Raw genomic sequence first — 27,704 nt, forward strand, 5'->3', positions numbered from 1 at the left:
AATTTGGTCAGCATTTACAAGATGGGCCAAAGGGCCTATATAGCTCTTGACTCTATCTATGACCTTACGATTAAGCCTTGGACTGAAACCATCAACCTTGCAGTGATCTTGGAGCTCTTGACTCCTTTCTAATGGGCTCAGAACTTGAAAATTACATCAGACTGCTATACGTAATTCTACAGCAAACTATCTATGGGGTACAATATGTAAAATGTCAATGAATTTGAAATGTTTAAATTTTCTACTTGTCCACAGATGCTGCCTGACCTGATGAGTTTTTGCTCATATGACAACATCAGGTGAGGTCCACTGCTCAGGTGAACATTGTCAAAATGCCAAGTGTTACACATTATGTAATGACCAGTTATTTCTTGAATCTGAATACTTTCCTGTTGTCTTTGAATCCCTTTTACAGGATTTTCACTGAGATGCCTGGCCAATTTCTAAGATGGATTCATGACATATAATACACTTTTGCCTTTTATTTTAAAGATATTTTACATGATATAAAAATACAGATCACAGTGAGCTCTTACAGTTGTTAACTGCTACGAACAGGAATGTTGCACAATATTTTTGTGGCAATAAATTAGATATAGATTCATTATCTTTAAAAAAAAAAATTAGCTTGGAAAGATCTAGACCTTTTGGCCATCAACATGTCATACGAAGCCTGGTTGAGTTCTTTTCATAGACTCCAGCAGAGTTTCTACATTTTATGTTTGCGCTTCTGCCAGAACATGCGGCGTCGGGGTAGCGTTGGGCCCTCCTGTGACTCTGGTGCACTGCTGAGTCAGAGATGCAAATACTATGTGTTTCTTCTATACAGTGTTCTTCCTTTCGGTAGTAGCATCCACGTGAAAGTCTTAACAAGTGTCTCCTTGGTCGCCAAGTGACCATGGCCGTCAATAATGGTCACTGTACAGCCTTCTCCAGTATGTGGGGACACAGTTACAAATCTCCTCACTGAAGTAAAGTCCCTGTTTACAGCCCCTTCTTCGGACCCGGCATGGCGGCCTGTAGCAACTGTGGGATGTAAATGGCACATGGTTATTGTTTTAAGCGATCCAAACAAAAAAGAGAAAATCTGCAGATGCCGGAACTCCGAGCAATACACACAAAATGCTGGAGGAACTCAGCAGGCCAGACAGCATCTATGGAAAAGAGTGCAGTCAACATTTTAGGGCTGATATGTCAACTGCATGCTCTCTGGCCCGCTGGGTTCCTTCAGCATTTTGTGTGTGTAACAATGATTGATAAATCATGCAACTTCACCCCCAAACTAGGTAGATAGTAATTCATTCATGAGGGACATAACATCAGTTTATTGCCGAGTGTGTAAGTACCTTGAACTCGTGTGTAGACCAACTATAAATTAGATTGTTTATAGCATTTGTTACGTAGCAAGAAAGACAGACAGACAGACATACTTTATTGATCCCGAGGGAAATTAGGTTTTGTTACAGTTGCACCAACCAAGAATAGAGTAGAAATATAGCAAAATAAAACCAGAAATAATTAAATAATAATAAGTATGCCAGGTGAAAATAAGTCCAGGACCAGCCTATTGGCTCAGAGTGTCTGACACTCCGAGGGAGGAGTTGTAAAGTTTGAGTAACTTGTAAAGCTCAAGTTATTTCAAAGTAGCATCGCCATACAAAATATGACACCTAAGGAATAATGAGGAAAATGACCTAAAGTTGGCCTGTCCCTGCTTCTTATGTCAAATCAAAATCAGATCAAATTAAATCAAGTTTAATCACTATGCGACCATACATGCATACAGCTGAATGAGTCAGTGTTCTTCTGGGCCCAACATACACAACATGTTCAAATTAGCGAGAAAAACTCACTCAAGAAAACATATTTATAACATAAAAGTTTACATTCTTGACTTTTATACTATTCAGTTTCTGCCCTCCTAAGAAAGCATAATCAAAGGCCCTTTCCACCCACATTATTCTCTTTCCTCCCTCCTTCCATTAGGCAGTAGAAACAAATACTTGAAAGTATGCACCACCAGGTTCAAGGACGGGTTCTACCCAAAACACTGAAAAGTCTACAGATGCTAGAAATCTAAAGCAATGCACACAAAAATGCTGGAGGAACTCAGCAGAACAGGCAGCATCAATGGAAATGAATAAACAGTCAATGTTTTGGACCAAGATCCATATTCAGGACTGGAAAGGAAGGAAGAAGATGCCAGGATAAAAAGGTTAGGGAAGGGGACAGAGGATAGCTAAAAGCTGATAGGTGAAGCCATTTGTGTAGGAATGGTAAAGGGTTAAGGTTGAAACAGGTTATAAGGTTGAAAGAGTGCAGAGAAGGCTTACAAGGATGTTGCCGGGACTTGAGAAACTGAGTTACAGAGAAAGGTTGAATAGGTTAGGACTTTATTCCCTGGAGCGTAGGAGAATGAGGGGAGATTTGATAGAGGTGTATAAAATTATGATGGGTATAGATAGAGCGAATGCAAGCAGACTTTTTCCACTGAGGCCAGGGGAGGAAAAAAACCAGAGGTCATGGGTTAAGGGTGAAGGGGGAAAAGTTTAAAGGGAATATTGGGGGGGCTTCTTCACGCAGAGAATGGTGGGAGTGTGGAATGAGCTGCCAGATGAAGCGGTGAATGCGGGCTCACTTTTGACATTTAAGAAAAACTTGGACAGGTATATGGATGAGAGGGTTTGGAGGGATATGGCCCAGGTGCAGGTCAGTGGGACTAGGCAGAAAAATGGTTCGGCACAGCCAAGAAGGGCCAAAGGGCCTGTTTCTGTGCTGTAATGTTCTACGGTTCTATGGCTGGAGAGTAAGGAGAATCAGAATCAGGTTTATGATCACCAGCATGTGACGTGAAATTTGTTAACTTAGCAGCAGCAGTTCAATGCAATACATAATCTAGCAGAGAGAGAAAAAATAATAATACATAAAAACATAATAAATAAACAAGTAAATCAATTACGTATATTGAATAGATTTAAAAAATGTGCAAAAACAGAAATACTGTATATTTTTTTAAAAAGTGAGGTAGTGTCCAAAGATTCAATGTCCATTTAGGAGTCGGATGGCAGAGGGGAAGAAGCTGTTCATGAATCGCTGAGTGTGTGCCTTCAGGCTTCTGTACCTCCTGCCTGATGGTAACAGTGAGAAAAGGGCATGTCCTATTTGCTGGAGGTCCTTAGTAATGGACGCTGCCCTTCTGAGACACTGCTCCCTAAAGATGTCCTGAGTGCCTTATAGACTGGTACCAAGATGGAGCTGACTAGATTTATAAGCTTCTGCAGCTTCTTTCGGTCCTGTGCAGTAGCCCCTCCATGCCAAACAGTGATGCACCACTCCACTAGTTGGCATATCTCACTCCTGTACACCTTCTCGTTACCACCTGAGATTCTACCAACAATGGTTGTATCGTCAGCAAATTTATAGATGGTATTTGAGCTATCCCTAGCCACATAGTTATGTGTATATAGAGAGTAGAGCAGTTGGCTAAGCACATACCCCTGAGGTGCGCTAGTGTTGATTGTCAGTGAGCAGGATATGTTATCACCGATCTGCACAGATTGTGACCTTGCGGTTAGGATGTCGAGGATCCAATGGCAGAGGGAGATACAGAGGCCCAGGTTCTGCAACTTCTCAATCAGGATTGTGGGAAGACTGTATTAAATGTTGAGCTGTTGTTGATGAACAGCATCCTGATGTAGGTATTTGTGTTGCCCAGGTGGTCTAAAGCCGTGTGGCTCTCCATTGAGATTACATCTGCCGTTGACCCATTCTGGCGAAAGGCAAATTGCAATGGGTCCATGTCCTTGCTGAGACAGGAGTTCAGTCTAGTCATAATCAACCTCTCAAAGCATTTCATCACTATAGACGTGAGTGCTACCGGGCGATAGTCATTAAGGCAGATCACATTATTCCTCTTAGGCACTGGTATAATTGTTGCCTTTTTGAAGCAAGTGGGAAATTCTGCCCGTAGCAGTGAGAGGTTAAAAATGTTCTTGAATACTCCCGTTAGTTGATTGGCACAGTTTTTCAGAGCTTTACCAGGTACTCATCGGGACCTTCCACCTTGCGATGGTTTACTCTCTTTAAAGATAGTCTGGCATCAGCCTCTGAGATGGAGATCACAGGGTCATCAGGTGCAGCAGGGATCTTCACAGCTGTAGTTGTGTTCTCCCTTTCAAAGCGTGCATAGAAGGCGTTGAGTTCATCTGGTAGTGAAGCGTCTGTAGTCACTCCTGTGCTTCCCTTGTCCATACCTTCTTGGTCCTCACTGCTGGTGCTGCAGTCTTCAGTGTCTGCCTATACTCTGGGAGTAGAAGTACAGCCAGGTGATCAGCTTCGAGAAGTGAGGCTGTGGAATAGCACGGTAGGCATTCTTGATGGTGGTGCAGCTATGGTCCAGTGTGTTTCCTCTGGTATTGCAAGTGATCTGTTGATGGTAATTGCTTAGTGATTTTTTCAGACTGGCCAGGCTAAAATCTCCCAAAACAATGGTGAAGGCATTAGGGTACAAGAAACACTTGCAAATGTGGCATTCCTGTCCAGAAATGTGAACAGATTTATGTATAATCTCACAAACTTGACTGAATACTTTGATGAATTGTTAGTTTGAGTCAATGTAAGTAATGCTGTAGATGTCAGCCCCTCACAATACTTGCTTGCAAAATTGTGACTCATGGGTTGAAACAGAGAATTGAAGAAGAGAAGAAGCAGAGAGTGATGAGAAAAGTTCAAAGTAAATGGACTACTTGGAGAATCATCTTCTTGCAGGCACTCAGAGTACAACAATAGAATCAATTAAAAAAACTACACACAAGCATAGACTGACAGTCAATGTGCAAAGAGAAGGCAAACTGCAAATGAATGTTTGTTGGACTGGATGGTGATGTTGGATGGCATTGAGATACGGCTAGTGGAAATACTGCCTCGTGCTTCCCGTGGCACCGTTGGTAGAACTGTTGCTCTCCACTCCAGTGACCTAATTCTGCCCTCGTCTTGGTGGAAATATTCTCTTCATGATTCCCATTTCCAAAAGACATGCCAATAGGCTAGTTAGCTGGCAACTGTAAATTTCCCCTAGTGTGCAGGTGACCAGTCGAATATGAGGGAAGTTGTTAGGAATAGTGCACAAAGAAATGTGTCTAAGCAATCTCCTATGTCATAAGGAAATTACGAAAAATTTGTGCAAATTACTCACAAATTAATGTTAAGGCCATTTCTCTTTTTGGGGTACCTTAATGACTTCTAATTTGATTTAATTGAAGTTGCATTTAATATTACATTTAAGGAGAATGATAACCTTGAGATAGGACACAGTTAATACAACAAAATAGCAAGATCTTTGTCAACAAAGAACTGTGCAATTTTATAAACAAAGGTTAATAGAGACATTGAGGAGAACCAGAAACACTGAGGTGTACATATACACAAATTTTTGAAGGTGACATGAAAAGTTAAGAAGAATATCATAAAGGCTCATGGAGTTCTTAGTTGTATTAATAAAGGTATGGAGTTCAAATAGAACCTATAAGCCGCAGATTAGCCTCAGTAAGTTCTCAATAAATATTTTAGGTAGGGGCCTCCTCATTCAAAGCTCCCAAGAAGATTAAATATTGGAATGGAATGTTTAAGGGAAGCTTATAGTTAACATCAGACTTAAGAGACTGTAGACATAGTGTGGACAAGAACATAAAAATGAATAAAATGTAGTGAGAGTATAATGGATTAGTAAAGAAACTAAATCTTCAATGTTCAGTTAAAAATGCTAAGTTATGGCCAAGTGGAGATCAGAAATCTCTTCCAGTGGAACTATAGCCATAAAGGGAGAATGATGGATACTTGGTGTCTGCCTTCTTGCAAAGAGGATACTGTAAATGTTGCACTTATTGATAGTTGGAATTAGTTTATTACTGTCACATGGAAGGGCTAGGTTGATCATTAAGTAGATTAAAAGGTTGGCACAACATCGTGGGTAGAGGTTTATATAGCAACCATTGACATAAGGAAGAACTAATCTTTAAAGTGCTTCAAAATTCATAAAAAAGTAATCATAAGGTGCAAACAAAACTACTCTATCAGAAACAGAAGTCACATTGTCTTAGCGGGAAGTCATTCGACACGTGATTTGGAAAACGATCACAGAAAATACAAGGTAACCCAAGCTATGTATGTATATAAGTATACAGTACACTCAGTGGCTATTTTATTGGGTACCTGCTATGCTTAATTTGAGTTACTGTCACCTTCCTGTCAGCTTGAACCAGCCTGGCCATTCTCCCCTGACCTCTCTTGTCAACAAGGCATTTTTGTCTACAAGGACTGCTGCTCGCTGGATGTGTTCTGATTTTTGTACCATAATCTGTAAACTGTAGACTGTTGTGCTGAAAATCCCAGGGGATCAGAAAACCACGGCGTCTGGCATCACCAATCATTCCACTTACATCACGTTTCTTCCCCATTCTGATGTCTGGTCTGAACAACAACTGAACCTCTTCATGTCTGGATGCTTTCATGCACTGAGTTGCTGCCACATAATTGGCTGATTTCATACTTAAACAATTTCAATGTTTGAGAGGTTTCGATAGATACATGGATAGTAAGGGTATGGACGGCTATGTACCTGGCTGCAGGTCAATGGGACTAGGCAGCTAAACTGTTCAGCACAGACTAGATGGACAAAAGGGCCTGTTTCTTTGCTGTACCTTTCTATGATTCTATCACTATTGGCATTCATTGTATCAAATAAAGTGGCCACTGAGTGTATAGTGTTCAGTATTGAGAAACAAAAATGTGACATTATCACATTTACGATGAAACATTCAAAAATGGGCTGGCTAGATGTCCTGGTGAATAAAGGATACTACCTTGAGGCGGCTGAGATTAAGCACGACATTAATAGATTCTGATTACACCTTTTAGAGATATTGAAGCTCCAAGCCGGGATACACTGATGATATCAGAGTAATGGACTCAGAAGAAGAGAGAACCATAACCAAGTAGCTGAGAACAAATACTGCCACAGAGAAACAAAAGGTCTTTGCATTAGAATTGCTAATGAGTTTATCATATCAGAGGCTTATATGATAGAGATAGAAGCTGACCGTGAGCCTGGTTTTACGTGATCTCAGGTTTTTGTAACTTCTGCCTGATAGAAGGGAGAAAGGAAAATGACCGGGGTGAGAAGGACCAATTAAGCATTTGTGTAGTACTTCCCCCACCCCCCCATGGAAGGCATGGTCATCCACTGTAACCAAGGAAGGCCCCTCACACCTCTGGACCCAGACTTCCAAGGCTGAGACTGTGGAACTGCCCCAGTGCAAAGGCTTTCCCATTTCAGAGACTCTGCTGCTGCACAGATTTCTTCAGGCAGTTCAAGTCAGAGGAACTGCCCCGATCTAGCCGTCATCATCGGACAACCAGTCAATCAGTGCGCTGCCACATGGCCAAGACATCACAATTAGAACTGCAATTTGAACTCGGACCACCCCAGATAAGGAGACAGACTGGCAAAAGGCTGACCTGCAGGTGTTACGATGAAACCTCTTTCCTTTCAAAAAGCACTTGTTTGGAGACTCCGTACACTCGCAGACACACTTCACTGGGTTTAAGGGCTGATGCTTCGGGCAGGTCTTCTTACAGACGCACTCGCAGGAATCTGCATCAAACTGCCTGTGGGGACCACATATAGCAGGATAGAGTCCGTTTCTGCACACGCACTGACAGGTGTCTTTATCCAGCTCCCGGTGCTGTCCACAGCTGGTGTGTCGTAGGCCTCCTTTGCACACACATTGACAAGTATCCTCATCCAACTCTTTGTTGGGCCCACAGACACTCTGGAAGCCAAGGTAATCTTCTGCAAACAAAGAAATATCATTAAGATGCATTTTCTAAGAGAGCGAGAATAGAATATAATTTGACTCCATAGCACACTTCATAATCAAAAATACAAGAAAATGGGATAGAATACCTTATCATTTTAGCATTGAGTAATGGAAGGATGACCAGGTTACAGCTACGCTAACTAGGTAAGAGTATTAATGGTGACAGAACCTTGGAACATAGAATCAGACACCATGGAAACAGGCAGTTTGGCGGAAAATCTACACCAGCCGGTGTTAACTTCCTTTCTGTACTAATCTCATTACCCTACATTTATTCCATAGCCCTCTATGCTTAAGTGATTCAAGTGCCTATCTAATATTTCAAAATGTTGTCAGAGATCCACCTTCCTCTCAGTAGTGCATTCCAGGGTGATGAAGACCCCCCCCCCCCCCCACTTATATCCTTTCTAAATTTCTTTCTCCTTATCCTAAATGCCCTCAAGTCTTATTTACCACACATGGGGAAAGGCTTCCTACATCTACCCTGCAACCTCTACTACGTCTGCTCTTAACTTCCTAAACTCCAGGGAGAACAGATCTGACTTCTCCGGTCTCTCCCCAGAACTCGCAGGCTCACAACCACACAACATCCTGGTAACCTGAACTCTGTGCTGTACTCCAGCTCAGATATGACCAAGGGTCTATACAATTGGATTGTAGCCTCCTTATTTGTTCAATTTGTTAAAATTGTACAAGGCATTGGTAAGGCCGAATTTAGAGTATTATGTACAGTTCTGGTCACCGAATTATAGGAAAGATGTCAACAAAATGGAGAGAGTACAGAGGAGATTTACTAGAATGTTACCTGGGTTTCAGCACCTAAGTTACAGAGAAAGGTTGAATAAGTTAGGTCTTTATTCTTTGGAGCGTAGAAGGTTGAGGGGGGACTTGATAGAGGTATTTAAAATTATGAGAGGGATAGATAGAGTTGACGTGGATAGGCTTTTTCCACTGAGAGTAGGGGAGATTCAAACAAGAGGACATGAGTTGAGAGTTAGGGAGCAAAAGTTTAGGGAAAACACAAGGGGAAATTTCTTTACTCGGAGAGTGGTAGCTGTGTGGAACGAGCTTCCAGTAGAAGTGGTAGAGGCAGGTTCGATATTGTCATTTAAAAAAAATTGGATAGGTATGTGGACAGGAAAGGAATGGAGGGTTATGGGCTGAGTGCAGGTCTGTGGGACTAGGTGAGAGTGAGCGTTCGGCACGGACTAGAAGGGCTGAGATGGCCTGTTTCTGTGCTGTAATTGTTATATAATTGTTATATGGTTATTCAATGTTCCAACCAATGAAGGCCTGTATCCCATATGCCTTCTTAACCATCTTACCATCTTGTCTACATATGTTGCCACCTTCAAAGATCTATGGCCATTTACTCCAATGAGTCTGTGTTCCTCAATAGTCCTGGTGTTCCTCATTAGAGCTTTCAAAATGTATCACTTCACTTTTGTCTTGATTAGCCTCCATCTGCTATTTTTCAGTCTGTTTCATGACATACCACAAACTCTGCAACCTCAGTCTGACTTCCACTTTAGCAACAATTCTCTCAATCTTCATGTCATCCCTGAGCCTACTGATCTTGCCTCCCTCATCCAAATTAATCACATGTATTAGGAAAAATAATAGAACCAGCCTAGATCTTTGTGAATCATTATGAAAAACAGGCATCCAATTGCAAAATCAGCCTTCTGTCATCACCCTCTGTCTCCTATCTCCAACCCAATTCTGGATCCAGTTTGCTAACTAGACATGATCCAATTGGCCCTTAACTTTTGAGTCAATTTCCTCCATGGAACCTTGTTACAGGCCATGTAAATCAAATCTACTACCCTTTGTTACCTACTCAAAGCACACAATTAAACTGGCCACACTGAATATTATAGCATACGATTTAAAATTACAAAGTACATTTTTTAATCAAAGTACATATGTAGTATTCAACCCTCAGATTTGTCTTTGCACAGATAGCCACGAAACACTAAGGAACCCAGTCAAAGAAAACATCAAACACCCAATGCGCAAAAAAAGAACTAATCATGCAAATGGCAAAATACAAGTGAATAGCGCACAGAATATTAAACATCAAGCCGCAGAGGCCTTGAAACAGTCTAGGAATAGTTTTGCTCAGTTAATTTTAATGCTGTTAACTGCAGACTGCACAGCCAGTCTGTCCTGATCAATATTTAGCAAAATAACAATTAAAAAAAGGAATGACCAGAAATCAGAAGCACATATAACATGAACTGCAGAGTTCTCTAAACAGACTGTTTGGCTCACAATGTCTGTAGCAAACACAATGCTGATTTAACTAAATTCCTAATGTTTGTACATGATCCAAATTCCTCATTTCCTGCTAATTCTTGGGTCTATGAACAGCCTCTTAAATTACACTATTGTGTCTGCTTCCACTATTACCAAAGCAGCCCATCAATCTCTCTGTAAAAGACCTGCTCCACACCTCTCTTTTTGCCATTCCCTCCACCCATGTTAAAATGCATGTCCTGTAGTACACTCCATTGCTACTCTGAGACAAGGGTTCTATCTACTCTGCCTCCATCTCCTATAGTTCCATAAACTTCTATTAGGAGTGTTGTCCCTGCCTTCCCTATTAATTGCTGTCTTTCCATGTGATCATTAATGCTCTCCTTCAGAACTTTTTTTTTAAAGTATCTACACTATCGATGACATTGGACTCACAAATCCATAATTACCGAGCATTAAAATGATAAAGGATTAAAATGTGATAGGATTATTATCTGGACTTGGGAGTTCAAATCCCATTATGGCAACTTAAATTCAGTTAATTAAACATTTAACCTTGGTAATTATAGAAAATATTAGTTTGTGGTTTTAAAAACTTATTTGCTTCACTTGTGCCCATCGTGGAAGGAAACTTAATTTTTTCACTTCCTCTTGCCAATATTTGACTGTTGAATCATTGGACTATTGTTGACTCAACTGCCGTCTTGCATGGCAGAGTAAATCCATCCAGTTCAAGATAATTCAGGCAAAAATCCTTTGAGCAACATATACATGTAAATAAAAAACACGATGCTCTACTATGAATACAAGAGATTCTGCAGATGCTCGAAATCCAGAGTAAGAAGTCAGAAATTAGAAGGAAGCTGGCTTTCTCTCCCCTTTCTTTCCAGTCCTGACAATGGGTCTTGTCCCGAAACATCAATTCTTTATTCCTTTCCATTGATGCTGCCTGACCTGAGAGTTCCTTCTTCACTTTTTGTGTGTAGCTTTTTTATGAGTATCTTTCTGGGAGTTTGGTTTTCCTGCCATGTGCCTGGCTGATTATACTAGATTCAGGAACATGGACAGAAACATTTACCTTAACAAAACATAACAGGAAAAATAACTTCTCAATTATTTCAAGAGTGCATCAACAATAGGGACAGAAGGATTATTTCCATTGCTGTCATAGATATAACGTTAACCTGGATTTTCTAATTCCATACGGTCTCAAATTAAATAGCTTTCCCAGTTCAAGCCCTCCCAAACAGACATTTACTTCTCAATCAATGTCTCCTATTAGATTACCTGGCCTTTAGCTCATTAATAGCTTTTAGATCTTCCTGCGCAACTCCGCATTTTATAATCCATTCAAACAATGTGTGCTGACGGTGAGTCCAATATTTTCTACCCCTCCCTAATTGCCCCTAAGAAGGTGGTGGAGAACTACCCTCTTGAAGGATGTAATGCTGAGGCTTTATAGAGCACTGGTCAGACCACACTTGGAGTATTGTGAGCTGCGTTGGGCCACTTATCTAAGAAAGGCTGTGCTGACATTGGAGAAAGTCCAGAGGAGGTTTCCGGCAATGACCCAGGGCTAATGTATGAGGAGTGTTTGATGGCTCTGGGCCTGTAAGAGTTTAGAAAAATGAGGTGGGGAGGGGGGGGGGAATCTCATTGAATATTGAAATGCCTAGATGGAGTGAATGTGGAGAAGGTGCTTCCCATAGTGGGGGAGTCTAGGACCTGAGGGTACAGCCCCATAATACATAGAACAAAGATGAGGAGGAATTTCTTTAGCTAATGGGCAGTGAGTCTATAGAATTCATGGTAAAATGGCAGAACAGACTTAATGGGCTGAATGGCTAATTCTGCTCCTGTGTCTTATGTTCTTATGGTCTTTAACTGCTGCAGATCATCTTGTGAGGTGCTGTTAACTAGGAAGTAAGACAATGTGGACCTAATGAAAAAGAAGAAACTGTGATTCATTTCTGAGGCATTTGTTGTGTGACTTTTAGGCTATTACACTACAAAAGGCATTAGGTTTCAATAAGATCACAGTGACTATATATTCTTTGGAACATCTCAAGCTGTGCAGAGAGCTCTAGAAATGTAAATATTTGGATTTTTATACACGGAAGACTCAGAAGCTTCTTTTACTTTTCCATAAGGATGTCGAAGAAGTAGGAGTTACCCCGCTTCCGAAGCTGGACACAGGGCTGACTGTTGAAGATTCCTAGATGTAGTAGGGGTGCAGCTGCAGTCTAATGAATAAGATTTGTGTAAATCCCTCAATAAGCCAAACATCTGTTAATTTACCCTTTTTACAGAACACTGAACTGTAGGGCCACATAAGGTTGTATTGGAGGAATTCCAGTTCACAAGAACCAGATCTTTTAGCTTCCTCATGTGGTTGGATAAAAAAGAAAAGCTCCCTGGATGAATGCAGGGCTATCCCCATCTTATATTTCTGCTTCTACAACACTAAATTAATTGTCTTCTGTCTCCCCTTTCACTTCAGGCTGTCTCCTTGAACCGCTACTCTGAAGAAATTCGATAGTCAATCGATGGGCAGTAAACATACAGAAACCAAAAGCTTTTCTTGTCAGTGTGGTTCACTTAACAGAATACCTGTCACTCAGAACACTGTGGCTTCAAATCTTAATTAGAAGCCATCAGCACAAAAATACTCCAACACATAACTGCCAGTGCATTTCTCTGTCTGAAGTAACACATACAGCATGTTGGAGGAGCATAGCAATTCAGGCAGCATCTAAGGAGCGCTGATAACAGTTTCTAAACCTGTTCCTTCAAGAGGTGGTAAAGGATCTCAGGCTGATATTTTTAATCTCAACATTTATTGCCCAGTAAACTGAAACATTAACTCAAGGACTAAATCCTGGAACTTGCACCCCAACAACATGGCTGGTTTACCTTCACCTGAGGGAATGCAATGTTTAATAACAGCTTCAAAGATTTGAAGAACACTTATTATTAAAGAATGCATAAATTATACACTTTGAAATTTTTCTGCTTATTGGTAGCCATAAAGCAAGAAACTTGAATAACCCACATTGTCCAAACAATAGGAGGAAGCCAACAACATCCCGAACCAGACTGAGTCCAGATCTGTTCCTGGAGCAGCCTCAGACCCAGTTCATCACACCGGCTGGGCAAAAACGCACAGCAGCTGTATCAGTTCACAGCCTCAGTGGCACAAAGGAATAATGAACATTCGCAAGAGAGTGAGTGAAATCAGCCTAACCCTCGCCTCCGTACCCAACACTCAGGCTTCCAGTCTATCTGTGCCAGCGTTTAAATCGTCAAAGCCCAATAAGCCTGGGCCGTCCCACCCCAAGCCATTCTCTTTTTTTTTGTAATTTATTTTTTATTGAAGTTCATCATCAAACAAACATTTCCATAAGATGTATTTCAGATATTGTACATATATATCATATAGTCATATATGCTACAAATCTCCACATAATATTTAGCTGAGGTATACACTTATAGAGAAAACAGAGAAAAAAAATACCTCAAGAATGGTTGAAAAGAGATAAATATTTAACGAATATACCACTGGTGGCTGGTAAAAAGTCTCTTACTGGGAAATGTTATCACAGGAGAGCCCAACCTTAAATGCATGGATGGAAATTACAATGGGCATTTACAAAATGGAGAAGATAACAGCATCTGTTAATCATAAGATGAAACAATTTGATTCATACTGGTAAAAATGGTTTAGCTACATAACAGCTCACAGGCCTGATTTTATCCTCACAAATCAATGAATATGTTGTTAAGAAAAAATCACTCCCTACTTGTACGTAGTTGTCTCTTTTCGCTTGTTCTTCCTTTCCCGAAGCCATTCTCAATCCCGCCAAATCAGTGTTTGGAGCGATCCAACCTTGCATCGGGTTAGGTGGAACCATTTTAAACCCTTCCTCCTAAATGCCTCGATTGTATTTGCCTCACCACCATTCCTGGCAGAGCTCTCCAAGCACCCATCATTGTCTGTGTAAAATACTTGCCTTATACCGCATGCTCTCTAATATTAGACATTTAAACCCTGGGGAAAAGATACTGCTTGTCTATCCACGCTTCTCATAATCTTATAAACTTCTATCCGGTCTCCTGTAGTCTCAGCCATTCTAGAGACAACAATCTTAATATGTCCAACCTCTCCTTATCTTACATGTCCTCTAATCCAGACAGCATCTGAGAAGCATCTTCGACATCCTCTCCATAGCTTCCTCATCCTTCCCACAGCAGGGCAACCAGACTAATCAAAGTGTTAGTAGAATAAGATCAGAAACAAGAAGTTCGATAACTTTACAGTGATGGAAGTGAGGGATCTTAGTGACACAGCAATCACCAACTTCACCTTCAATGCCCGAATCACATCTTAGCAAAGTTGCAAACCCTCTTGTTCAGTTTCAGATGCTAAGAAGTCAAAAAGTTAAAAATCAGAGATAAGAAGTCTTAAAATAATGACCTTCATAATCTTATGCCTCCCCATCTCTCCAATCTTCTCTAGCCTTACAAAGTTCTCCGGTTTTCACACTCCACTCATTTTTGAGCTTCTTGATCAAACAAAATATAATCACTCTGCCTTTGGCTGACATGCTTTCCAATGACTCTGGGATTACCTTTTATCACCACCCTTTCATCTTTTCAGATGCTCCTTACAATTAACCATGTGGTCAATTGCCCCGGTATCACCCCACTTTTGTTTGGCAATATAAATAAGAGAAAATCTGCAGATGCTGGAAATTCGAGCAACACACACAAGATGCTGGAGGAGCTCAGCAGGCCAGGCAGCATCTATGGAAAAATGTACCGTCGACATTTTGGGCCAAAATCCTTTGACAGGACTGGAGAAAAAATGCTGAGGAGCAGATTTAAAAGATGAAGGGAGGGGAGAGAAACCACCAGGTGATAGTTGAAACCTGGTGGGGAGGTATGAAATAAAGAGCTGGGAAACTGATTGGTGAAAGAGACAGAAGGCCATGGAAGAAAGAAAAATGGGGGAAGAGCCCCAGAGGGAGACGATGGGTGGGCAAGGAGATAAAGTGAGATGGTAAAGGGGAGGGGAAGTGGCAGGGCATTATTGTAAGTTTGAGAAATCGATGTTCATGCCATCAGGTTGGAGGCTACCCAGACGGAATATAAGGTGTTGTCCCTCCAACCTAAGTGTGGCCTAATCACAACAGTGGAGGAGGCCATGGATGGAAATAATGGAATGGGAATGGGAAGTGGAATTAAAATGGGTGGCCACTGGGAGATCTTACTTGTTCTGGCAGACAGATTGTAGATGCTCGGCGAAGTGGTCTCCCAATTTACATCAAGTCTTACCGATATACAGGAGGCCACACCAGGAGCAGCGAACACGGTAAATGACCCCAGCAGACTTCGAGGTGAAGTGTCGCCTCACGTGGAAGGACTGTTGAGGGCTCTGAATGGTAGTGAGGGAGGAGGTATAGGGGCAGGTGTAGCACTGGTTCTGCTTGCAAGGATAAGTAACAGGAGGGAGATAAATGGGGAGGGGCCAATGGAAAAGGGAGTTTCGTAGAGGGCAAATGGTGAGTTTGGATTGGTTAGTCAAAGCCACTACATGAACACAAGCTGTTATTCATCCATATCTGAGGCCAGTTATTTACTAGACCTTCGCTCCCTTCTGCTGCTCTGTGACTTTGCTTCTCCTACTGAGAAAAGCTGTGCCAAATAACAACAGTTTATGGGTCTACTGAGCATGAACATAGACTACACATATAATAACAGATGTAATCGGTTATGTAACTGATTGCTTAGGATCTGGCTACCAATCATTACTGGCTGTGCTTTCTGTTCTTTAACTCAACTAGGGACGGGTAGTCATAACTTACTGCTTAACGGCTGCTTAAGGAGCATTCAAAGACTCATCTGCTCCCAGTGTATTATATGCTGTTTGGTCACACAACACAGAGAAAGCCTCTTTTGTCCCCTGCGTCCCCCCACCCCAGTTCCCTGCCAACCACCCAGCGCTCACTTACATTAATTCCTTCCAGCTCCATCCTGAGCACAATCCTCCCCACCATTGAGTATATTTTCAAAAGGCAATGCCTCGAAAAGACAACATCCATCAAGGACCCGCCTCATCGGGAACAGTGAAGTTCAAAGTTTTTATAATCAAAGTATATACTGTATATGTCACCAAATATAACCCTGAGATTCATTTTCCTGTGGGCATACTCAGCAAATCTATAGAATAGTATCTGTAACAGGATCAATGAAAGATCAACCAGAATGCAGAGTACAACAAACTGTGGAAAAGCAAATATAAATAAAAAGCAATAAATAATGAGACCATGACCTAACTAGATAAAGGGTCCTTATAGTGAGATCATTGGCTGTGAGAACACCTAAATGGATGAGCAACACACACAAAATGTTGACTGTGCTTTTTTCCATAGATGCTGCCTGGCCTGATCTATGGAAAAAAGCACAGTCAACATTTTAGGCTGAAACCCTTCGGCAGGACTGGAGAGAAAAAGCTGAGGAGTAGATTTGAAAGGTGGGAGCAGGGAAGGGAGAAACACCAGGCGATAGGTGAAACTTGGAGGGGGAGGGATGAAGCAAAGAGCTAGGAAGTTGATTGGTGAAAGAGACAGAAGGCCATGGAAGAAAGAAAAAAGGGGAGGGTGGGGGTGGTGGAGAGGAGAACCAGAGGGAGGCAATGGGTGAGCAAGGAGTTAACATGAGAGAGGGAAAAGGGGATGGAAAATGGCGAAGCGAGGTGGGGGGGAATTACTGGAAGCTTGAGAAATCAATGTTCATGCCATCAGGTTGGATGCTACCCAAACGGAATATAAGGTGTTGTTCCTCCAACCGAAGTGTGACCTTATCACGACAGTGGCTGAGGCCTTGGATGGACATATCAGTATGGGAATGGGAAGTGGAATTAAAATAGGTGGCCACTGGGAGATCCTGCTCGTTCTGGCGAACCGAGTATAGATATAGCAAGAACAATGTAGAACAAGCAGGATCTCCCAGGGGCACCCATTCTAATTCCACTTCTGCCTCTCCAGAGAAAACAACCCAAGTTATTCCAAGGTTTAATGATGGCATGCTCTAATCCAGGCAATAGTGTGGCAAACCTCTTCTACACCCTCTCTGATGCCTTGACATCCTCTCTACAATGGGGCAACCAGAACCATGTGCAATACTCCAGATGCGGCCTAACTGGAGATTTTGCACATTGTTAAAAATCTCTTCAGTAAAAGTAATTGATTTACTTGTTTATTTATTATTATGTTTTATTTTTTTTCTCTTTGCTAGATTATGTATTGCATTGAACTGCTGTTGCTGTTAAGTTAACAAATTTCACGTCACATGCCGGTGATAATAAACCTAATTCTGATTCTGATTCTAAAATGCTGCCACATAACTCCCTGACTTTCGTACTTATTGTTTTGACTAATGAAGGCAAGCATGTATGCCTTCTTAACCATTTCTCTTTTCTTGCTGCTTAAGATTAAAAGACAGGATCTGCATTGAGAAACACAGCCTTCATATTATTATGTCAGTTAAGGAAGCCATTCAGCCCAACAGGTTGATGCAATTTCATCAGTGCCGTTCCCCCAGTGTTCTCTCAGCTCCATCCTGATCTTGTAACTCCTTCACAAAGGGCAACTTAAGTGAATCAGAATCAGAATTAGGCTTAACATCATTAGCATAAGTCTTGAAATTTGTTTGTTTTGCAGCAGCAGTACTGTGCAATGCATAATAAAAAAAACTAAATGTAAAATTTTATATATAATTAAGTTAAATAAGCAGTAAAAAAAGGGCAAAATAGTGGGCTAGTGTACATGGGCTCATTGTCCATTCACAAAACCTGATGATGGAGGGGAAGAAGCTATTCCTAAATTATTGAGTGTATGTCTTCAGGCTCCTACACCTCCTTTTTGGTGGTAGCGATAAGAAGAGTGCACGTCCTGATTGACAAGGGTTCTTAATGATGGATGTCGCATTTTTTTAAGACGTCCTCACCCTGGGGAGCCTACTGTGCTGTGACCTATTAGCACACTGAGCACTACATTCTTGGGATGTGGGAGAAAACCACAGGAACTCATGCAAACACCACACAGACAGCAGGGGAAGTCAGGATTGAACAGGGGTTATCAGAAGTGTGAGAACCAACCGTAATTGCTGCAGCACTGTGTCGCCCAACCGTGGTAAGCCCTGAACTCAGGCTGTCACTTGTGACTCAGCTGGTTACAGATCACAGTCTTTTCCAGCATTATTGCCCATTCAACAGAGCGAAGAATAATGAAATGGGAATCATATGAAGAAGACTGGACTGGGTAACGATCAAAGATTTCCTACACCAGAAAGCATCAGTGAACCAGATGTGGCCATTTGTGAAGTTGACATAAGGCCATAAGGCATAGGAGCAGAATTGGACCATTTGACCCATTGAGACAGTTTCACCATTCCATCACGGCTGATCTATTATACCTCTCAACCCCATTCTCCTGCCTTCTCCCCATAACCTTTGATGCCCTTACCAATCAAAAGCCTATCAACTGCCACTTTAAATATACCCAATAACTTGGCCTCCATGGCAGTCTGTGGTATTGAATCCCACAGACACTTGATAAACATTGAACACCCCTGGCTGCCTATGTTGGGAAACTTTTTCTGCCTTAGTCCAATCCTCTAAATTGCTTGACCGTTGACAGAGTCACTGTGCATCATACTGCGAGGGCATAGCCCTGTTCCTTCTGCTCTATTCTGTTCCTATTAGGACAGCTCATTTAGTCCCATTCTATCTTTTTTCTACTGCAGTGCTCTCAGTTATTTCCCTTCAGGCCTTCTTTGGCTCTGCTTCCACCACCTTTTATAGGCAAAGCCTCTCAAATTCCAACCCTGTGTCCCCTGTCGTGCAAGGTAAAAATGGGTAAGGCCAGTCAGCAGGGTTCTGGTGAAGCTGTATCGGCCAACCGGCTGTACATTGGATGCATTGGATTGTGGAAGCATTGATGAACTCCAACCACATAATCAACTTCAGAGGGATGATGGAGACTGGAGCTCATTGATGGCTTATGGCTCCACTGGGAATTATGGGCCCAAGTTAGTAAGTAAGTTTATAGCCAGTAATTTCTGGATGATAACAACTCCCCATGTAAAAAAAAATGTTTTCCTCATATGTGCCAGCTGGTAAAGCTGCTGTGTCTCAACTCCAGTGTCTCGACATTCTCCCTATGACTGCGTGTGCCTCCTCTGGGTGTTCCAGTTGCCTCCCATCCCATACCACAAAGTCATGTGGGTTTGTAGAGCTTTAGGCCTCCAGTGTACAGCTGATGTGTGGAATCTGAGGAAGTTAATGGGAATTTAGGGAGAGAAAATGCATTTAGTGTCAAACGCACAAAATGCTAAATGACTTCAGCAGGTCAGGCAGCATCTAGGCAAAGGAATAAGGAGTTGACATTTCGGGCTGAGATACTGCCTGAGCTGCAGAGTTCTTCCAGCATTTTGTTTGTCTTACTCTGGATTTCCAGCATCTGCAGAATCTCTTGGGTTAAGGTTCAGTGTAAATGTGGGCAGAAACTCAATCCAGAAGAGCCTGATCTCGTTCCATTTGATTCTATTAGTTTTCAAATAAAATCTGCATTGGAACAGCTTCTCTCTTTCTATCCACTCTAATCCAGCTATAAACACATACAGTTCTCCTCTCAACCCTCTTTGTTCCAAGGAAAATAGCTCCAGCTTCTCCAATCTGAAGTTTACAGCTGAAATCCCCAAGCCATGGGAATAGTCACTGCACATAAGAAGGATCAAACCATCTGTGCATCAATAATCTTATCCAATGGTGGCTGAGAGCAGGGCTTAAGCTTGAATGGATCTGTGTTTCAATTATTATCATCTTCTTTTTTTGAGTTTGGGAGACGTTGGTGGGGTTCACTGCTGAACTCAGATGCTATCCGTTAAAACAAGGTATGCACCACTTCCCAACTTCCCACTCATTTGTAGAACTGCTAAAGTGGTTAGTAATGGAGACCAGCTTGATTTCTACAGCTGTGGCATTTCCTTAGGGTCCAGTAGCCATCTTGAAATTCTATCTTTGCTCTGTCACTAAGATGTTGCTTCTGAAAGCCAGAAGCAGAGAGGCAGATACAAACACTGGCTGTGGGAGGACCATATAACAGGTGCAGGAGCTACTGCATTACTGTTGGCCCTAGCATGCTCCAGATTAGTGAAAAGTCATAGAAAGAAACTGAGGCAAGATTGAACATTGAAGTGAACTCAGTCTAACTTTCCAAAATATTCAGATCAACCTTTTATATAATAGCACTTCCTAACTTCTTTCTGAAATACTTAAGCTCCGCCAAGGAAGAGAACGAAGTCAAGTGCATTGGAATATCATCATGCCATATGGGAAGCAAGTAGAACTGAAGTAGCTGCAGGTTTGGCTGGCATGGATATGATGGGCCAAATGGTCACCCAGTTCATTTGTTACGTGTCGTGTCATTATGGCTTGGGCGATCATGGTCTTTCCATGACCTTGATTGTTCTTGGCAAACTTTTCTACAGAAGTGGTTTGCCATTTCCTTGTTGTGGCCAGAGTCTTCACAAGAAGGCAGGTGGCCCCAGCCATTATCAATACTCTTCAGAGATTGTCTTCCTGGTGTCAGTGGTCACCTTGAGATATGCACCAGCTCCTCATCCACCATCTGCTCCCATGGCTGCAAGGGACCCTGATCTGTGATTGGGCTACACCTTGCCCAAGGGTGACATGCAGGCTAGAGGGAAGGAGTGTCTGAGACCTCCTTTGATAGAGATGTATCACCACCTTGCTCCCACAAGGCCTCCCAGTATATCGTAAATATCTAGGAAAAATAGATCATGACACCTATTATGTCTCAAAGACATCTTAATGTCTACGAGAGTGCCATAGAAATAAAAGATGCATATAAAAGGACTGATAGGTGTTACATTGAATAATTAGCTCTTTTGTAAAGCAGAAGTAAAGCAAAAGTGTTACTTTTGGGCCTAATGAAGTGGGCAGATAATTTTCCCCATAGTGCTGTCTTCTAGTTATCAAGTAGTGACCTGACTTGATAACTAATTCTAGAGCCAGTAAGAACAAATATCATTGAATTTGGGAGCAATGAACAACTGAGTTTGGCACTGATCTCAAATCGTCTCTCGGAGTGAAAGTGAACATTGATGCGAAATAAACAGAAATGAGCACAAGTTGTAGTAGCTATCAGAGAGACAATGATCTGAAAGATGAAGAGGCTGAGGAAGAACTGGTGTTAAATAACTGAGGGGCAGTGAGGGGGGTTGGTTTAACTGCTGATGCAGAGATCAATGATGAGAAATGTTGAACAGCACAAAGAACACTAAGAATGCATCAGGGAGTTGTACACTCCGAAGCCACTGTATTTAGGTACCTGCATGGCCTCTGATTCTATGTCCGTGGTCTTCTGCAGCTTTAGCCCATCACTTCAAGGTTCAACCTGCTGTGCATTCAGAGATGCTCTTCTGCACACCACTGTTGTAACGTGTGGTTACTTGGTTACTGTTGGCTTCCTGTCAGCTTGCACCTGTCTGGCCGTTCTCCTCTGACCTCACTCAGTAACAAGGCATTTTCACCCACTGAACTGCCACTCACTGTATGAGTTATGTTTTCCACACTATTCTCTGTAAACTCAAAAGACGGTTGTGCGTGGATATCCCAGGAAATCAGCAGTTTCTGAGATACTCAAACCACCCTGTCTGACACCTTCTTTTGATTCCACGATCAAAGCCCCTTAGATCACACTTCTTCCCCATTCTGATGTTTGGTGGTCTGAGCTCTACTGAACCTCTTGACCACATCTGCATCCTTTTTCTACATTGAGGTGATGCTACATGATTGGCTGATTAGATATTTGCATAAACAAGCAGGTGTACAGGTGTACCTAATGAAGTGCCAACTGAGTGAATAAGAAACATCATGATGAACAAGTGACATCATAGGGATAAATGCCCTTGATTGAGTTCAGAGGACCACGAAGAGGACAAATAAAATAGAATGCTGTAATAGGAGCATTTGATGGCTTTGGGCCTATATTTGCTGACAAAATGAAAATGAGGTGGTGGGGGGGGGGGGGGGAAGTGAAATCTCACTGATACCTTTTAAATATTGAAAGGCCTAGATAGAGTGGCTGTGGAGGCGAAGTCATTGGGTTGATAGGTTCTTGATTAATAAGGACATTAATGATTATAGGGTGAAGGCAGGAGAATGGAGTTGAGAGGGATTATAAATCAGCCATGATGGAATGGCAGAGCAAACTGGATGGGCCGAATGGACGAATTATGCTCCTGTGTCTTTGGGTTTTATGGTCTAAAGGCAAGAGGGGAAGGAATAAAGTCAAGAAGGCAATTAAAATAGCTAGCTGAGGTAAAAGAAGTAAATCAGCCAGGCAGCTGCTGAGGTCTGAGCCATGAATGGGCAAAGATGGTGGACAATTACAGACCCAAGTGCTGTTCAGGGATGCTCACCAACAAGATGGGGGCTACGTTGTCTGTTGTATATTATAGACACTTCAGTGACAAAGTTACGGAAGATTAAGTATCAGATAGCCACCAAGATACAAACATCTTAATGTCAAGAGTATACCATAGATATAAAGGCTCCATTGAAAAGGATAGATAAAGGTCACATTGAGCAAATATCTTGGAGGGTATGAAACTACACCCAGGCACTTGAAAAATAGACCTCAATCAGTCTGTTGTGATTTTGTGCTCAGGCGGTTAATAAAATGCTGCATATTAATTCAATTTCTTATGAAAGTGATACACTCGATTACGAACAGAAGCACAGAGTTGTCCTGGTGAGTTCTTACCGTGCTGAGTAATACAGGTGGACCTGAGTCCATTAATAAATAAACTCACTAACCTGATTCACCTTTTGAAGGCAGTAACCTGCTGAGATCGTACTGCATCACACATCTGCATATAAAACTATTCCAGATGTGGTTCTTGGGACAAGTTTTGTTTGGCATCAAACAACTGTGAAGGAAACAAAAAATGTTTTTGTTCAAATCAGGCAGCAGTTACAGTTGATATCGTGACAATTTGGTTCAATATGCTTGAAATTCATGAGCAACAAGCCAAAACAGAACGGAGCTGTTCCAGGTCGCTGAGTGTTTTAATCCACTGGTTGTAGGAAACAGGAAAAGGCAGAGTAAATTCATCTCCATGCTCACAGAATATATGACGCACAAACATCTAATACAGTGTATCAATTAAATTGAATTTAATTCCACTCTTTACTGTGCACAGATATTTGTTTCAGAACCTTCAACATGACAGCTGAAATCAATTCGATTAACGTCATCTCAACTCAGTGCTCTCCCAGTGACAATCTGAACCCTCATCCCCAGTGACAGTCTGACCCCTCATTCCCACTGACAGTGTGACCCCTCACTCCCAGTGACAGTGAGACCCCTCATTTCCAGTGACAGGCTGACCTCACTCCCAGTGACAGCCTGACCTCATTCTCAGTGACAATCTGACCCCTCACTCCCAGTGACAGTGTGAACCCACTCCCTACCCTGGTCCCTCTCACAACTGTGAGAAGCAAGTGACTGTGAGTCTCGGGCCCCATTTCCCCCCAGACCTATTTATTCCTTCAAAGATAGTGAAAATAAAATCTAGGAGACTGCATCATCCAGAAATTAAGGATTCTGCTTTGGAACCTTGTTTATTTTAGAAAGTTATTCTCCTTGGGTTCTTTATCGGTTTCCAATTAAGCAAGTAGTTTTCTGCTGCTGTATAAATCCACACACCAGCATTCAAAATCTTTACCAGTTCCCAGCCCCAAAGAGCTGGAAGAGCTATCAGGTGTTTTTTAACAAATACAAGTTGTTTTTAAAGTGTTCTACGTAATCCACAAGGTTGCCAGGAAAGTTTTACTGAATTTTATTGGAAGTCAGTTATAATTGTATTTGAATGACTTCTATCAGCACCTTACATTACAAGGACGGCCTTGAGGTGCTTTTTACTGAATGTGATGCAAGAGATATGTCAAAGTATGGCCAGCACATTGTGTTCAAATCTAATCGCAATGTTACAGCAACAACAAGAACGTAGCAGATTGAGGACAGAGCACAATTATAAACTTAGTTAACAAACGTAGTTATATATAGGAATTGTCTATTGAATCTTCAAGGAGTATAAAATTCAGAAAGACCTTGAGGGGTACATTGTAGGGATTCATAGTACTCTGCAAAAATTTTAGTCTTAGAAAAAGTGGAGCGCCGTGGGAAGTGTGTGGGATAGGTGGCAGAGAAGAGTGCCAGGGGCAGGGATTGGCATGGATGCACACACACCCAGCCTTGAGACACCGGGCAAAGTCATTTGATTCCAAACAATTGGTTTATTGTTCATTACAGAATGTCTCTCTGGTGCTTCCCACTCTCTCCCCTCTCCCTTCTCCTCGTCCCAATTATGATTCCCCTCTCCCTGCCCCCTTCCCACTCTCAGTCCACAATTGAGACCCAGATCAGAATCAGGTTTATCATCACTCACATATGTCATAGGTGGCAAGATGACACCAGATATGATAGGTAACGACTATTCATGACGTCCTGCCGATGGTTCATGAAACTACTTTTTCTGCTTCTTCTTCTTTTAAATATACTTCTACAACTAATCTATGTACGGTTGGAGCTAGTAATTTACACTTTGATAATGTGTTTTTGGACTGACTGAGCAAGCTGGAGCTTTTGCCGTCTGAGGGAGTTCGGCATGATGAGGCAAGGTTGGGAAACGTAGTGTGTGGCCTCATGGTGGAGCGGAAACCTATGATTGGCTCCAATTCTCAACCAACGCGCTGATGAAAGTGCCGAGCAGGATTGAAATCAATGAGGACGGGAACGGAAGGCAAGCGGGTGTATACGCCGTCTGCCTGCATTTGACTTGGTCTCCCTGTCCCTCTAGCTCACTACTTCCAGAGTCTAGGCTCTTGAGCAAGAATTGATTGGCACAGTTTCTCAATTAGAATTGTCTTTAGGGGACTCTATAGTTCATGTCATATGTGTTTCTGATTTCTGGTTACTCTTTTTGAAAATTGCTTGTTTGTGTGATTTTGATTGAGGCGACTGGCTCTGCGGCCTGCAGTCAACAAAACAATGCAACACTAAATTGAACTATTCTGAACTAAACTGAATATTTCTAGACTGTTTCAAGGACTCTCCGGTTTCATGTTTAATATTCTGTGCGCTATTTGCTTGTGGTTTTGCTGTTTGCGTGATTTGTTCTTTTTTTGTGCGTTGGGTGTTTGATGTTTTCTTTGAATAAGTTTGATGGTGTTTCTTTGGTTCATGGCTGTCTGTGGGAAGATGACTATCAGAGCTGCTTACTGCATATATACTCAGAAAATAACTATACCTTGAATATTTGAATTTGTTTTTTTTGCAGGAGCAATACAATGCAATACATAAAATTACTATAGTAATGTAAAGAATTCTTAGGCACCCTATCTATATATATATATTTCCCTAAGACTTTTGCAGAGCACTGTATTTATTTAATTATTTAGAGATACAGCATGGAACAGACCCTTCAAACTGGCAAGCCACCTATTTAACACTAGCCTATTCACAGGACAATTTAGAATGACCAATTAACCTACCAACCCGTATGTCTTTGGTCTGTGGGAAGATACTGGAGCACTTGGAGGAAGGCCACACAGTCACAGGGAGAATGTACAAACTCCTTACAGACATTGGCAGGAGTTGAATCAAAGTCTTGGCCCCACAACAGTGTTACGCTAACTGCTACACTACCAGGCATCCCATTCTGTTTCCTTTGGTCCAGAGACCAGTACCAAAGGCACAGTAGTTCTTATGTTGGTCTCATAGCCACCCTAGAACACATACTACATGGGAGCAACCCATTCTTTATTCTGAGGGTCTGCTTAAGAAGAGAGTGGAAGAGGGAGAAGGATTGGCTGGGCAAAAACCTTTCACTCGAAGTAACACACACAAAATACTGGAGGAACACAGTAGGTCAGGCAGCACCCATGGAAAGAAATAAAGAGTAGATATTTCAGGCTGAGATCCTTCATCAGAACTGGAAAGGAAGGGGGAAGAAGCCAGAAGAAGAAGCTGAACAAAGGGAAGGAGTACAATTTGATCATAGCTGATATTTTATGGCCTCTAATCAGCTCAATACATCATGGGCACATTCTCGACCATCGTCCATTGTATCTACAGGAGGACAGCCTCAAGTAAGTAACATTCACCATTGCGGCCTTGCCATCTTCTCGCAGCTACTATTGGAAAGGAGCTGATTAATGAGTACAACAGGAAGACCATGAGCCAGTCCTCATCAGGAGATCAGAGGTGGAGAGGGTCAGCAAATTTAAATTCCTCATCCAGAGGAGCTGCCCTGTGTCCAGCACGTAAAGGAAGGGCAGTGCCTCTACTTTCTTAGATGTTTGCGTAGATTTGGTATGTCATCAAAAACTTTGATAAACTTCTGTAGATGCACGGCGGAGGGTATACTGACTCATTGTATCATGGCCTTGTATAGCAACACCAATGATCCTGAATGGGAAAGCATCAAAAAGTAGTGGATACGGTCCAGGCCATCACAAGTAAAGCACATGAGGAGCTACTGCAGAAAAGCAGCATCTATCATCAAGGACCCCACCATTAAAGCCATGATCTCTTCTTGCTGCTGCCATCAGGAAGGAAATACAGGAGCCTCAAGTGCGACACCGTCAGGTTCAGGTACAGTTATTACCCCTCAACCATCAGGCTCTTAAACCAGAGGGGATAACTTCACTCATCCCAACAATGAACTGATTCCAAATCCTATTGACAAGCTTTGGACGCTACCATTTGATATTTATTGCTTATTTATTTATAATTATTGTTGTTACTTTTTTCGCTCTTTTGTATTTGCACATTTTTTTTGTCTTTTGCATATTGGTCGTTCGTGTTTATTGTGTGTCTTTTCATTGATTGTATCGTATTTCTCTGTATTTACCAAGAATGCCCACAAGAAAATTAATCTCAGGGTAGTACATGGATAATAAATTTACTTTGTACTTTGAACAGGAGGCACAGAAGAAGCCTGGTGTCCCATACCACTATGTTCAAGTACAGCTATTTTTCTTCTCCCAATTGGTTCTTAAACCAACTGGCAAAACGTGAATCTCTACAGTTTAGCTATACAATGATCACTTTTATCAATTTGAACTAAAATTGACCTTTTTTCTTCTAATTGTTTTCTTTCTTGCAAAATTGTCAATAGTTTACGTTTAAGTATACCTTTTCCTGTGAGTGCTGTAAGATATTCATTTCACGTGTATATTCAGATTCTTATGCATATGGCAATAAACACCTCTTTAAAAGAGAGTCATAGAGTCATGAAGCACTGCAGCATGGAACCAGGCCCTTTGGCCCATCTAGTCTATGTTCAAATATGATTCTGCCTAGGCAAGTGGACCATAGCCTCCATACTCTTTCCGCTTCTGTGCTAGTTCCCCCTGACTCGCTCTTTCAGATATGTATCTATCTTCCCTCTATCCAAATCCAAATCGGATCTCCA

General features: G+C 41.8%; 1 protein-coding gene across 2 annotated transcripts in view; it reads right to left on the reverse strand.

The window, feature by feature from the left end:
* Positions 1–462: 462 nt before the first annotated feature.
* The window catches only part of vegfc (vascular endothelial growth factor c), a 207,785-nt gene continuing 180,543 nt past the window's right edge, over positions 463–27,704 (reverse strand). For both annotated transcript variants that reach the window (XM_073048043.1, XM_073048044.1), the window contains exons 5-7: positions 23,041–23,153; positions 7,516–7,849; positions 463–1,026 (exon numbers count right to left, since the gene is read on the reverse strand). In XM_073048043.1, the coding sequence (XP_072904144.1) occupies positions 906–1,026; positions 7,516–7,849; positions 23,041–23,153 (568 nt within the window). In that variant the 3' untranslated portion in view covers positions 463–905. The remainder of the gene's footprint in view (positions 1,027–7,515; positions 7,850–23,040; positions 23,154–27,704) is intronic.

The sequence above is a fragment of the Hemitrygon akajei genome, chromosome 6 (genome assembly GCF_048418815.1).
Source record: "Hemitrygon akajei chromosome 6, sHemAka1.3, whole genome shotgun sequence".
Classification (NCBI taxonomy): domain Eukaryota; kingdom Metazoa; phylum Chordata; class Chondrichthyes; order Myliobatiformes; family Dasyatidae; genus Hemitrygon; species Hemitrygon akajei.